Source organism: Martes martes (genome assembly GCF_963455335.1).
Source record: "Martes martes genome assembly, chromosome: 5".
NCBI lineage: Eukaryota > Metazoa > Chordata > Mammalia > Carnivora > Mustelidae > Martes > Martes martes.
In genome coordinates this window covers 90,494,929-90,509,086 of record NC_137892.1, presented here as the reverse complement: position 1 = coordinate 90,509,086, position 14,158 = coordinate 90,494,929, and the positions used below count along the sequence as shown (strand labels likewise).

The following is a 14,158-nucleotide window of genomic DNA, read 5'->3' as shown; positions in this document are numbered from 1 at the left end:
CCAAATTCTCTGGAGACTGATTCGTAAATTGTCATATAAGGTTATTAATTTACAGTGGGAGATACACCTATCCAGAGATCTGCACAGAGCCCCCTCCTGGTCTACTCAAGAGACCAAATTACAGATAAGAAGGACCCTTCGTGTGCAAAGAATCGAATGGGGGAAATTGGGTGTTGCCAAAAGGATATTTATAGCAAGCATCCCTGATTCAGTGATCTTGCACTTAATACTTTCTGGCTTCTACTGCTTTCTTTCTTTCTTTCTTTTTTTTTTTAAGATTTTATTTATTTATTTGACAGATATCACAAGTAGGCAGAGAGGCAGGCAGAGAGAGTGGGGGAAGCAGGCTCCCTGCTGAGCAGAGAGCCCAATGCGGGGCTCCCAGGACCCTGGGATCATGACCTGAGCGGAAGGAGGCCTTAACCCACTGAAGACACTCAAGGCCCCCTCCCTTTTGCTTTTAATGTTAACCATTGAAATCCTATGAGGAGAAAAGAAAGCCTGTCCGTTCCAGGTTCTACCAGTTCTGTAAAGCCTGTCTGAATCCCCAGCATGCTATTTTTTTTTTCTTTGCTCCTTTAGTACTTTGTTATATGCCTCTTTGGAATATTAATCACAGTTTTTCTTCTTATAGATATATAACAATATATATAGCTCATCTCCCCTACTAAATTGTAAGTTCCATCAAGAACAGAACATGCATTTTTCTGTTATTATTTTAAGAGGCCTTCTCTGACTACCATATCTTAAAAATAATATTTAGAAGCCGGTATTAGATTAACTTTCACATCTGATTTATTATGGAATTTCTACTCTGTGACTTCCTGTTATGAGGTGTTTATAATTGACCTTTAATTTTTGTGTTACATATTTCTGTTGATATGGACTCAGTGCTAATTTTTTTGTCTTGAGATTATTGGAAACTTACTTGGGACTCCAGTCCCAAGTCCATTGTCCCCTGGTTTTTGTGACTTACATCTAATTTGGTAGATTAGAAGCATTAGATATTTTATTTTTGTGATTCTCAGGTAATGCATGCCTATGATACAAAAATGAAGAAATTATTTTGAGGGTAATTTTTAAAGTAGCCTCTGTACGTCACAACTGATTAGAAACTGCTGTTTGTGTCTTGACATCTAACCTCTTTTTTAGAATTGTTAAAAGTCGAATTCATACTGTATTTTCAATTTTGTGTTTTGCTTTTTTACTTAATGTAGTAATTTTCCTGTGTTACTGAAAACTTTTGTATATTGTGATTTTAATTTTCTTTGTGCCTTTATTTATTTTCCAAAGGTAACATGTATTGTTCTCATAACTGAAAGGAAAACAATAAAATTGTCTGAGAAAACTCATAATTTTTATTGGCTGGATAATTTATTTAACTGTTCCTCTTTCATTGAATATTGAAATTGTTTCAGATTTTAGGCTTTACCAATTATGCTGTGTTGAGCATTTTTGTGACTAAAGCCTGTTCTGTGTTTAGGGTTATTTCCTAGGATTATTGCTGAAGGTAGTATTATGGAGACACAGAGTGTGCACATATTTAAGATGATTGATAGATAACTTTTTTTTCTTTTATCAGTTATAATCAGACCAGTAGTGTGAGTTTCTTAGGAATGCAAGTTTATCAGGAGCCTAAAGTCTGTTAGGCCTTTATGCTTTTATTTCATTTAATCCTCAGACAATCCTTTGAGATACTTACTGTCCCTATTTATAGGCAAAGGAAGTGAGGCGCAAAGAGGCTAAAGTGACTTGCCCTGGGCTACACAGCTAAGAAATGAGGAAGTTGGGATGCAAACCCAGATCTTTGTGATTCCACAGGCCCTAAAAACACTATATATGTATATATGCTTGAGTTTTTATTCTCATTATCCCTACAGTACTCAAGTACTTAACATCTAATTTATTGTGGATGTTAGAAAGTAGGGGGAAGTTTGAGGTGGTGAATAGGGTTAATTGTTAGGAAGCTATCTCATGATCAAAGGAACCATATAGAGAAAAATGCTTTTTGTTTGAAAACTGCTGTCTTCTAGACATGCATCATTCCCCACCTTGGCTGTCGAGATATCCCACAGTTTTGTAAAGTCATTTTTTAAAAAGATTTTATCTATTTATTTTGACAGAGAGTGAGAGAGATCACAAATAGAGAAGCGGGGGTGGGGGTAGGCAGACCCCCTGCTGAGCAGAGAGCACCGATGCGGGACTCCATCCGAGGACCCTGAGATCAGGGAGGACCCTGAGATCAGGGCCCCGAGCTGAAGGCAGAGGCTCAACCCACTGAGCCACTCAGGCACCCCTGTAAAATCATTTGAAGCAGACTTTACATTTTGTTTAGAATCGTTAAGAAAACAAAATTCAACTGGTAGATTTTATAGATCTTACTGGCTTTATTCGACAATAACTGAATCAGGCAGCAACCCTTATGGCTAATAGAAAGGAACTCCAGAGAGCTGTGCAAAGTGAAAGACTTTTATAGACAGAAGGAGGTTGGACAAAGAAGTTATTCTAGCAAAGAGCTGATTGTTTCAGACAAGGCCACTTTCCTTGAGGGGGGACAGTAGGGGTCTATCAGGCTGATTACCTCACTAGTACTGACCACGTAATTCTAGATTTATTGGTTTAAGATTCCATTCTCTAGAGAGGTTTTGTTGTGGTTTGATGACCTGGGCTTAGCACAGGTGACTCCGTTTTGGACCTGTTATCCTTTTTGAACAAAATGTAGGTAGGAAATTGGAAAAGAAAATTTAGGGACCTTGGGAGTTGAGTTAGTCTTCCAATTCCCTTACTCTCAGTCATCACCATATCCTGTTACTTTTATCTCTGTGACTTCTCAAATAAACTTTTCCCTTCATACAGCCTTATGGTTAGGCCTTTTTCATCTTTTTCCTGCGTTGTCATGGCTTTGTAATTGGTCTCCCTGCCTTTAGTTTCTTCTCTCTGTAATTAATCTTCCACCCTGTTCCCAAAGTTAATTCTTTCCCTTTTAAAAAGTATTGAGTTGCCTGGGTGGCTCAGTCATTAAGCATCTGCCTTACGGCTCAGGTCATGATCCCAGAGTCCTGGGATCAAGCCCTACGTCGGGCTTCCTGCTCCACGGGAAGCCTGCTTCACCCTCTCTCATTCCCCCTGCTTGTGTTCCCTCTCTCACTGTGTCTCTCTCAAATAAATAAATAAAATCTGAAACAACAACAACAAAAGAAGTATTATTTTAGCATTACATGAATACTTTTTTTTTTTTAAGAAGAAGGAGCATTTACTGATTAAGGCTAAAATACTATTATCCCTTTTGTCCCAATCCTCCTCTTCTCTCACTGCCACCCCCCCAAATCTGCAACCAGCTTTTTTTTTTTTTTTAAGATATTTATTTATTTGACAGAGAGAGAACAATCAGAGGGGCAGAGGGATAAGCAGACTCCCTGCTGAGCTGGGAGCCTGATGCAGGGCTTGATCCTAGGACCCTGAGACCACTACCCACGCTGAAGTCAGATACTCTACTGAGTCACCGAGATGCCCCTGCAGCCAGCTTTTTTGCATATAATACATCTTGGAGATCTTTCCTTGTTAGTGTTTTAGATGTATCTCATTTTTTAAAAACTTCTCAGTACTGTTTCATAGTATGAGTAAAGTGTGTTTAGCCATTCATCTAAATAAAATACTTTGTAATTTTTATTTTGATCTTCTATTTTAAACTGAGCATTGAGAAATTTTTCCCCCAAATGGAATTATCTTTATAAAGCATTTTACGATCTCTTCCCCCTGCCCCTTTAAAACTATCAGTGACTCCCCCAAAGCCTATTTCTGGGAACATAAACCCACATGGGTACAGGGTAGCAGGCTTATGAAAATACCTAGGTGACAGACCAGAGGGTATAGTGGAGATTGGCAACTGGAGAGTGCAGACACTGCCTAAAGATGTTCCATGCACATTAAAAACAAACAAACAAACAAACAAACAAAAAAATCCCACACTGCTGGCCAAGCAAGACACCTTTGCCACCAGATTTCAATGCATCATGCACTAACATGCCAATCAGAGCCCTCACAGCTTACTTACTTACTAATCCTATGGCTGCTGCCTAGGACACTCAATCTACTTTTGTTTCTTTTCCTTTGTACTTGCTGAAAGTCTTTTCTCCTTTCTCTGCCAGAATGCTTGTCCTTTAAGACCCAGCTTGAGTACTACTACCTCTTCTGTGAAACTGTTCTAGTTTCTCAAGGCAGATACCTTTTCTGGCCTAATGTATCATGTTCAGATCTTTGTTACTGCCCTTGTTACATAGCTCTGTAATCTTTTTTTTTTTTTTCCCCATTTAAGGTTTTATTTATTTGTCAGGGGGGAGAGAGAGAGAGAGAGAGCGAGCATGAGCGGTGGGAAGGGGCAGAGGGAGAAGCAGGCTCCATGTTGACCCCGATGTGGGACTTTATCTCAGGACCCTGGGATCATGATGTGAGCCAAAGGCAGAGGCTTAACAGACTGAGCCACCCAGGCGTCCTGCTCTGTAATCGTTTCGGGTTTTTTTGTTTTTGTTTTTTTAAGATTTAATTTATTTATTTGACAGAGACAGACACAGGTAGAGACGGAACACAAACAGGGGCAGTGGGAGAGGGAGAAGCAGGGTTCCTGCTGAGCAGAGAGCCCAATGCGGGGCTCGATCCCAAGGCCCTAAAATCATTACCTGAGTGGAAGGCAGATGCTTAACGACTGAGCCACCCAGGTGCCCCTTTGAATCATTTCTGTACCTCTCTGTTAACTCATCTGAGTTAACAGATGAGTCCCTCCTGTCAATTGCTAGCTTTATTCACCTTGATATTCTTGGCCCCAGTAAATGCTATACATTAACATAAGAGGTGTTCTGTTTCTGTTGAGAGTAAATGAATTTTATTAATTGTAGGAAGAATGGCCTTAGGGAGAAACAGAATCCAAATTGATGATTAAACAATAAACATGAAAGTTATATTACTCGGGTTACTACTATTGATGTTATCAATCTTAGGAGAAATTAATTGATTTTTTAAAAGATTTTATTTATTTATTTGACCAAGATCACAAGCAGGCAGGGGGGGCGGGTGGTTGTGTGGGGTGGAGCAGGCTCCCTGCTGAGCAGAGAGCCCATTTCGGGGCTCCATCCTGGGACCCTGAGATCATGACCTGAGACAAAGGGAGAGGCCCAACCCACTGATACACCCAGGTGTCCCCAAATTAATTGATTTTATTAAAGAATTTCTTTTATTTTAATGTCACTAAAATAAATGTAAATCACTTAGCTACCATAAAAGGAATTTCGAAATAAAAACAAGAGAGTTACCACTAACTTTCCTTAACTAATGAAATATTTTACATCTAGTCCTTGGATTTTAGCTGTAGCATGTATAGTTCTATTTGCTACTTCTATTCTAAAAGTAAAAATTTTTAAAAGACTTTAAATAATCAACTCAAGCTGTCTTAGTCTTGTTCTGTTCAGTTGATCAACCTGCCTTAGTCATCTCTGACTCAATCCAACCACAATCATTGATTTTTGTTAATTTATATCCCTTCCCTGTGTTCTGTGGCCTAGGCACTACCATTTTAAGAGTTCATATTCTGGGTACTTTGATCTGAAATGATTATTTACTTTATATGTTCTAACTTCTTCCATTACTAGGTAGGAAGTAAAGCACAGTGCTAGGGCCAAAAATAAGCCTCGCTGTTCAGAGAACATGTTTACATTCCATATTGCTCTTTATTTTCCTTTTTCTAAAGACTTACTTTGGAGAGAGAGCAATCAAGTGAGCGGTGGGGAGGGGGAGAAGGAGAGGAAATCCCAAGCGGACTCTACACTGACCACAGAGCCCTATCTCACCACAGGGGGCTCCATCTCAGGACCCTGAGATCAGGACCTGAGGTCAAACCAAGAATTGGACGCTTAATAGACTGTGCCACCTAGGCACCCCCCCCATATTGCTCTTAGAACAAATTCATATTGTTAGCTGTGAGGTATAGCTTGATCCCAGAGCATAGAACACTGCTGTTCTTCTCAAAGTAAATACTTTATTCCATATATGTCCTTTGACCAGGTGGATTGGGAGATAATTTGCCTTAAGTTAAGTGAGATCTGGCTTTCCAATAACTGAACTTTTCCCTGATGTTTTCAGATAAGTGATGACAGGATTCCTGAATCTTAACTTTATGAATGTTTAAGTTCTTTTGTACTAAGAGTAAAAATTGTTACAGCTGTAGTGCAATGACTTCTTTCAGCGTTGTTCTTGTATTTGTGAGTTGCTATATTTTGTGCCTTATGGGTTGATTTCTTTTTATATGGTTGGCAGATTAGAACTGCAGTGTGGTGCCTGGCCATCACTCACCATGGAGCCTCAACTTCTGTTTTTCTGAGTGATGCCCAGTACAGGGCTGTGTCACTCACAGTCACACACAGCCAGGGCATTTAATACTTCATGCTTCTTTACATGTCATGCAAGATCTTGTGTGTCTTTTAGCCACCTCCTCCTCCTGACATCAGTTATGTAATGATACCACTCTTGTTCAAAATCTAAGTCATTTTTGCATTTTCCTTTACCCTTTTATCCAGCCAGTCATCAAGCTTGGTGATAGAACTCATGGATTCTAATAAGCACAAGTCATTTTTTTCCTAGTCTCACTGTTCCCACTCTGGGTCAAGAAAGAACACTCTCTGTTATCTTCCCCCAACTCCGGTCCATCTATATCCACTGGTAGGTAGGTGAATTTCCTTAAAACCAACTGCTCTGTTCATATCTTGACCTCAGTTAGAAACCTTTTAATGGCACCTGTGTACATGAATGCGCGCGCGCGCGCATGCACACACACACACACACACACAAACACACAGAAACACCCTCATGCCTCTCATTGGCGGCTAGATGAGGCCCCAGTTTTTTATCCCAGTATTCAGGGTCTTCCACCTTGACTCTTAGTTTTTTTAGCCTCATCTCCTATTGCCTTCCTCCACAGTCTGCTTGTATAGTCCTGGCCATCCTAGAACTTGATTGGGACTTTTTTTTTTTTTGCCTCAGACCATATAAGTCCCTCAGGACTCTGAGGTGATCTCTCCTGCCTCTGAACATCCCCCATACTTTATTTTACTTTATTTCTCTTTATATTGCCTAAGTAGTGCTTTGCAATTGACCAAAGTGCTTTTGAATCCATTACTTTATTTAAATTTCACAACCTGTGTGTGAGGGAAGTAAGACAGGTGGGTCTTAACACAAGGCAGGAAGCTAATGCTTGAGGAGGGAAGAGTGACTTGTCCAGTTTTGCAGTTCATAGAGTGGGGCTAATGCTCAAATCCAAGCCTCCTAGAACTTAGCCCCAGCCTTTGTTTATTATGCTGCTACTACCTACCTTTCTTGGTGTCTGAGTTTGCCCATAAGTGTACATTTGATTATCTCTTTCCAGTTGTCTGCAAGTTATTTGAAGCTGTGTTTTATTCCCTTGGAACATATATGTATATATGAGTGAGCCCATTCATATATTAAATACGTTGCAATTCAGTATTCTCTTTCTCTGTAAAAAATCATTCTTCTGCTTTCTGAGCCTTGTTTCCCCTTTGTGTGTGTGTGTGTGTAAGTAGAAGTGAGCTTACTTATTATAATAAACTAGAACTTTATATAATGAATTTAATTTCTGGGATAAATTTTCAGCAGTGCATTCCACATCCACAAATATGCATTGCCTGTGAAGAGATTAAGCCTAATGCTAGGCTACTGTGAAGTGATTTCACACTTTTCAAGTATAAGTGTCCTGAAATTTCATGTAATTGTACCTATAATTTTGTATATTGACTGGATGAGAACATGTATACCAACAAAAGCTGATATGAATTCAGCAACGGTTTTAATAGATTCAAATTTTATTCATTCTATCATCAACATTTTAAAAAAGATTTTATTTATTTATTTGCGTGGGGGAGGAGAGCACAGAGGGAGAGAAGCAGACTCCCTGTTGAGTAGAGAGCCCGATGTAGGGCTCAATCCCACGAACCTGAGATATGGCCTGAGCTGGCCTGAACTGAAGGCAGACGCTTAACCAACTGAGCCACCCAGGTGCCCTTATCAACATATATTTTAAAAATAATAGTACATACATACAGAACACATGTAGTACTCACTACAGGAAATGCTTGGTACCCCTAGTACTTAAAATCTTGGTAACTTCATGGTTCCTAGTTGGGAATCACTACTATACGGGTTTTGGCTTTGTCCTACATCACTCATTGTTGCCTTAGGAAGCTCCTTGTGAGAAAAGTCCTACAGTGCCAAAGGGTTGGAAAAGCATTGCTTCCCTGAGTAATTGCTTTGTTTTCCTTTTAGACAGTGGGAGGGGCGCTTGGCTGCCTCAGTGGTTAGAACATCTGACTCTTGATCTCCAGGTTGTAGGTTTAAGCCCCATGTTGGGAGTAGAGTTTAATTTAAAGAAGCAAAAGAGGGACGCCTGGGTGGCTCAGTCGGTTAAGCTGCTGCTTTCGGTTCAGGTCATGATCCCAGCATCCTGGGATCGAGTCCCGCATCAGGCTCTTTGCTCAGCAGGGAGCCTGCTTCTCTCTCCGCCTCTGCCTGCCACTCTGCCTACTTGTGCATATTTTCTCTCTCTCTCTCTCTCTCTCTCTGACAAATAAATAAATAAATAAAATCTTAAAAAGAAAAAGATGTAGAAGGTGGGACCTTTGCAGCTGACTTCCCATTTTCAAACTGGCCTTTGAGAAGCTTAGAGCCAAAAACATCACTCAGTCATATAGCCATATAGATCCTTAGGGCCAGCTTAAGTTTTCTGTTTTATACTTTGATAGTGACTTCTGTTGTAGTTTTCTTGGTCTTGATTTTTTTCATTTATGTTTTATCATTCTTATTGCTTGTGTTTCCCAAAAGGGAACTAAAACTCCGTGAAAATGAATGAACACTCTAGCCCTTCTGTGACCAGCTATATCTTAGGTCCTGGGTATATCTATTCTAAGTACTGATACCTATTTGTGTAGGTCTTGCTCTATATGCTGCATGTGAAATATGCTTAGAAGTCACAATTTATGTAGAAAAGCCAAACCTAAGCATGCTATTTATTAGAAAAATGTAGTTTCATTTAATATGAATCACTTTCCTAAACTTCTTACACTGTCTGTTTAACCATATGTCAGAAAGTGGAGTGTCTCTTGTGGAAGCAAAGCTTTGTTGTTGATAATAGCATGCCTCTCCTAACAGGTATGAGATCACTTGAGGCAGGGGTAATTTTAAAAATTCACACACAGAACTGGGAGGGCAACTTTTTTTCTCCACTGTTTATCCTTTTGAGTTTTGTACCATGTGCGTATATCACCTATTCAAAAAAATTTATCAAAGAAGTTCACAGTCATTTTCAGTAGAAGTGTAAAAAATTTTTCTCCAGCCTATTAGACCATGAGCTCCTTGAGACCAGGAAATGGGCTAGATTTCTCTATTTCTTTTTTTTTTTTTTTAAGATTTTATGATTTTATTATTTATTTATTTGACAGAGAGAGAGAGAGAGATCACAAGTAAGCAGAGAGGCAGGCAGAGAGAGAGGCTCCCTGCTGGGCAGAGAGCCCAATGTGGGGCTTGATCCCAGGACCCTGAGATCATGACCTGAGCCGAAGGCAGAGGCTTAACCCACTGAGCCACCCAGGCGCCCCTAGATTTCTCTATTTCTGAACCTAGTGCAGTGCTTTATACATAGTAAGCCCCCAGCTGATGTGCATTAGATGTAAATTGGAAGTCAAGAGTTAAAATTTCAATAGGATCATGGCTAAAAATTGTTAACTATAGATGTGCCTCTTTAACTCTGCTACCTTTTTAGAGTGTAGCTGAGCACAGCTTCCTTGCTGTGAAGTAAGATTGTTTTTTTATTGAAATTCATTAAAAGAACTTAAAAATGGGGCGCCTGGGTGGCTCAGTCAGTTAAGCATCTGCCTTCAGCTCAGGTCATGATCCCAGGGTCCTGGGACTGAGTCCCCCATTGGGCTTCCTGATCCGCAGGAAGCCTGCTTCCCCCTCTCCCACTCCCCCTGTTTGCGTTCCCTCTCTCGCTGTATCACTCTCTGTCAAATAAATAAATAAAATCTTTAAAAAAAAAAAAAAAGAACTTAAAAACAACTTAGTAGAGGGGGGCCTGGGTGGCTCAGTCATTAAGCATCTGCCTTTGGCTCAGGTCATGATCTCAGGGTCCTGGGATTGAGCCCCGAATCAGGCTCCCTGCTCAGTGGGAAGCCTGCTTCTCCCTCTCCCACTCCCCCTGCTTGTGTTCCCTCTCTTGCTGTGTGTGTGTGTGTGTGTGTGTGTGTGTGTGTGTGTGTGTGTGTGTAATAAATAAATAAATAAATAATCTTTTTGGAAAAAACTGACGACTTAGTAGAATTTTTCCCAGTCACGGTTTAATTATTACAGTGTGGGATTTTTACATATGTGACCTCCAAACTCCTTTTCATCTCTTTTTGCAGATCTTTGTGGAATTTGATGGCTGTAACTGGAAGCAACACTCCTGGGTTAAAGTTCATGCTGAAGAAGTTATTGTGCTTCTGCTGGAAGGATCTCTGGTATGGGCACCCCGGAAGGACCCGGTCCTTGTCCAGGGTACTCGAGTCTCAATCGCACAGTGGCCAGCCCTGGTGAGAGACTTACTGGCTTGGAACATATTTGGGCTTTACTCCTAAGATTTTATTTATAACTGTAACTGTGGTATTTATGCAATAGCTGAACTCTTTAGAATTCCCAAAACTCCAGGCTTATCCCTAACATACTTTTATTCTGAAGTTACTGAAGCAAAACTGGGAGATCTTTTCTCCTTTCTCTTCTGAAACTTACTTTGTTTTATTGAAGTATAATTAACATACAGTGTTTATATTAGTTTTAGCTGTATAATATAATGATTCAGCATTTCTGCATATTACTCAGTACTCATCATACTCATCATACTCATGGTAGGTATACTCTCAATCCTCTTTATTTTACCCTTGCCCCCGACCTCCCTCCCCTCTGGCAACCACCGATTTGTTCTCTGTATTAAAGAGTCTGGGTTTTTTGTCTCTTTTTTTCTTTGTTCCTTCATTTTGTTTCTTAAATTCCACATATGTGTGAAATCATATGGTATTTGCTTTTCTTTGACTTGTTTCACTTAGCATTATACCCACTGAGTCCATTCATGCTGTCGCAAATGACAAGATCTCGTTCTTTTTTTATGGATGAATAATACTCTGTTTTATGTCTGTGTGTGTTCTTAATCATTTATCTGTGGATGGACATTTAGATTGCTTCTATATCTTGCCTATTGTAAGTGACACTGCAAGAACCATAGGAGTGCCTGTATCTTTTCAAATTAGTATTTATGTTTTCTCTGGTTAAGTGCATAGTAGTGGAATTAATGGATCATCTGGTGATTGTATTTTTAATTTTTTGAGGACCTTCCATACTGTTTCCCACAGTAGCTGTACCAGTTTACATTCCCTCTGGCAGGGCAGGAGGGTTCCTTTTTTTCCACATCCTCACCAATACCTGTTATTTCTGGTCTTTTTGATACTATCCATTCTGACAGGTCTGAGATGGTATCTCATTGTGGTTTGATCTGCATTTCCCTGATGAGGAGTGATTTTGAGCATCTTCTCATGTGTCTGTTGAGCATCTGTATGTCTTCTTTGGAAGATTGCCTGTTCAGGTCCTCTGCCCATTTTTAATTGGATTATTTGAGCATTTTTATGGTGTTACGTATTTTGGGTATTGACCCCTTATGTAATATATCATTCTGCAGATACCTTCTCCCATAGAGTAGGTTGCCATGTCGTTTTGTTTATGGTTTTCTTTGCTGTGCAAAGGCTTTTTATTTTAGTGTAGTGTTGGTAGTTTCTTTTTGCTTTTGTTTTCCCTTTCCTGAGGAGACATATCAAGAAAAATGTTTCTATGGCCAGTGTCAATGAAATTACTGCCTATGTTTTCTTTTATGGTTTCAGGTCCTAACATTTAGCTGTTTAATCCACTTTGAGTTTATTTTTGTATCGGTGTAAGGGAATGGTCCAGTTTTATTCTTTTGCATGTAGCTGTGCAGTTTTCTGAACAGTATTTGTTGAAGAGACTGTGTTTTCCTTATTGTATATTCTCATGTCCTTTGTCATAGATTAATTGATCATATGAGCTGTAAGTATGGGTTTATTTCTGGGCTCTTTATTCTGTTCAGTTGATCTTTGTGTCTAATTTTGTGCCAGTACTGAAACTTTCTGTATTAGATAATATTTGATACTTTTTGTCTCTAAAGAATTTTTTCACCTTTAGTGCCTTCTCCTGGTAAGGTTATGAAACAATGTAATCCTTAAAGTCTTTTCTTTCCATAAGAATTCATTATTTTCCCCCAGCTAGATAAAATTGTCATACAACATTATACAAGTTTGTGAACAACATGATAATTTGATATACATACATATAAACATATATATTGTGAGATGATTGCCACACAGTAAGGTCAGTTAATATATCCACTGGTTCACATAGTTAATATTTGGTGTATGTGTGGTCAGAACTTTTAAGATTTACTTTCTTAACAACTTTCAGGTATACATTATTGTTAACTTTAGTTACTATCCTTTACATTAGGCCCCCCAGAATTTATAACTGAAGTTTGTACTCTTTCACCACCTTTACCCATTTCACATTCCCTCTGACCCATGGGAATAACCAGTCTCCACTATATCCCTGAGTACCTTTTTTTTTTTTTTTTGGTAGCTTCCACATGTAAATGAGGTCATAACTTATTTGTCATTCTCTGATTTATTTCACTTAGTATAATACCCTGAAGTTTCATCCCTATTGTTGTAAGTGGTGGGCTTTCCTCCTTTTTATGGCTGAATAGTATTCCTATGTGTGCACTCACCACCTTATTTTCCTTATCTGTTCATCTGTCACTGGATGCTTAGGTCATTTCCATGCCTTGGCTGTAGTGAATAATGATGCAGTGATTGTGGGGGTGCAGGTAATCTTTTGAAATTTCATTTTTTCAGGTATATACCCAGAAGTATATTATGACTGCAGCATCATATGATAGTTCTGTTTTTAATTTTTGGAGGATCCTCCATGCTGTTTTCCACAGTGACTACACCAATTTACATTCCCCTTGACTGTGCACAGGGGTTTCCTTTTCTCTACCTCCTTGCCGTCCTTTGTTATTTTTTGTCTTTGATGATAGCCCTTCTAACAGGTGTGAAGTGATGTCTCCTGGTGGTATTTATTTGCATTTCCCTAATGATTAGTGATTGGCAGTCCCCCTCTCCACTTTTTTAGAGAGAGAGAATGCTCTTGGAAGTTGGGAGGGTGGACAGAGGGAGAAGAGAGAGAATCTTAAGCATGTTTCATGCTCAATGCAGTGCTTGATGTCAGGACCCTGAGATAATGACTTGAGTGGAAATCAAGAGTCAGACACTTAACTGAGCCTCGAAGGAGCCCCTGTTCAGCCCCTTTTTATGTACCTTTTGGCCATTTGTATATTTTTTTAAGAAAAATGTCTATTTGGGTGATTTCCCCATTTTAAAAATTAGATTTTTTTTCCTTTAAATTGTATGAGTTCCTTATATATTTTGGATATGAATGCTTTACCTAATATATTTCTCCCATTCCTTATATTGCCTTTTCATTTTGTTGGTCATTTCTTTCGCTCTGTGTAAGTTACTTAGTTTGTTATGGTTTTGCTTGTTTATTTTTGCTTTTGTTGTTTATGCTTAGTTTTTTGTTTTGTTTTGTTTTGTTTCCTAAGTTTTGTTTTCTGAAGTCTGTCAAAATAGTGCTGTAGGGTGCCTTGGTGGGTCAGTGGGTTAAGCCTCTGCCTTTGGCTCAGGTCATGATCTTAGGGTCCTGGGATTGAGGCCCACATGGGGCTCTCTGCTCAGTGGGCAGCCTGCTTCCCCCTCTCTCTCTGCCTGCCTCTCTGCCTACTTGTGATTTCTCTATCTGTCAAATGAATAAATAAAATCTTAAAAAAAAAATAGTGCTGTTAAGTTTAATTCTGAGAGTATCCATTTGTTCATATCCTATTAGTAAAGTAAAGGCATAAATGTTTACTTTTTAGAAAAATCTAATTCTCCTATGGCTAACCAGAGTCCATAATATTCTAAAGAAATATATTTTACGTATTGATTATACATATCATTATTTACTGTACTGT

The 14,158-nt window shown here is 39.2% G+C and overlaps 1 protein-coding gene across 1 annotated transcript in view; it reads left to right on the top strand.

The window, feature by feature from the left end:
- Positions 1-14,158, top strand: part of KDM3B (lysine demethylase 3B) — a 67,949-nt gene that overhangs the window by 5,868 nt on the left and 47,923 nt on the right. Inside the window, exon 2 of the mRNA XM_080803643.1 lies at positions 10,458-10,625. Within this exon, the coding sequence (XP_080659769.1) occupies positions 10,458-10,625 (168 nt within the window). The remainder of the gene's footprint in view (positions 1-10,457; positions 10,626-14,158) is intronic.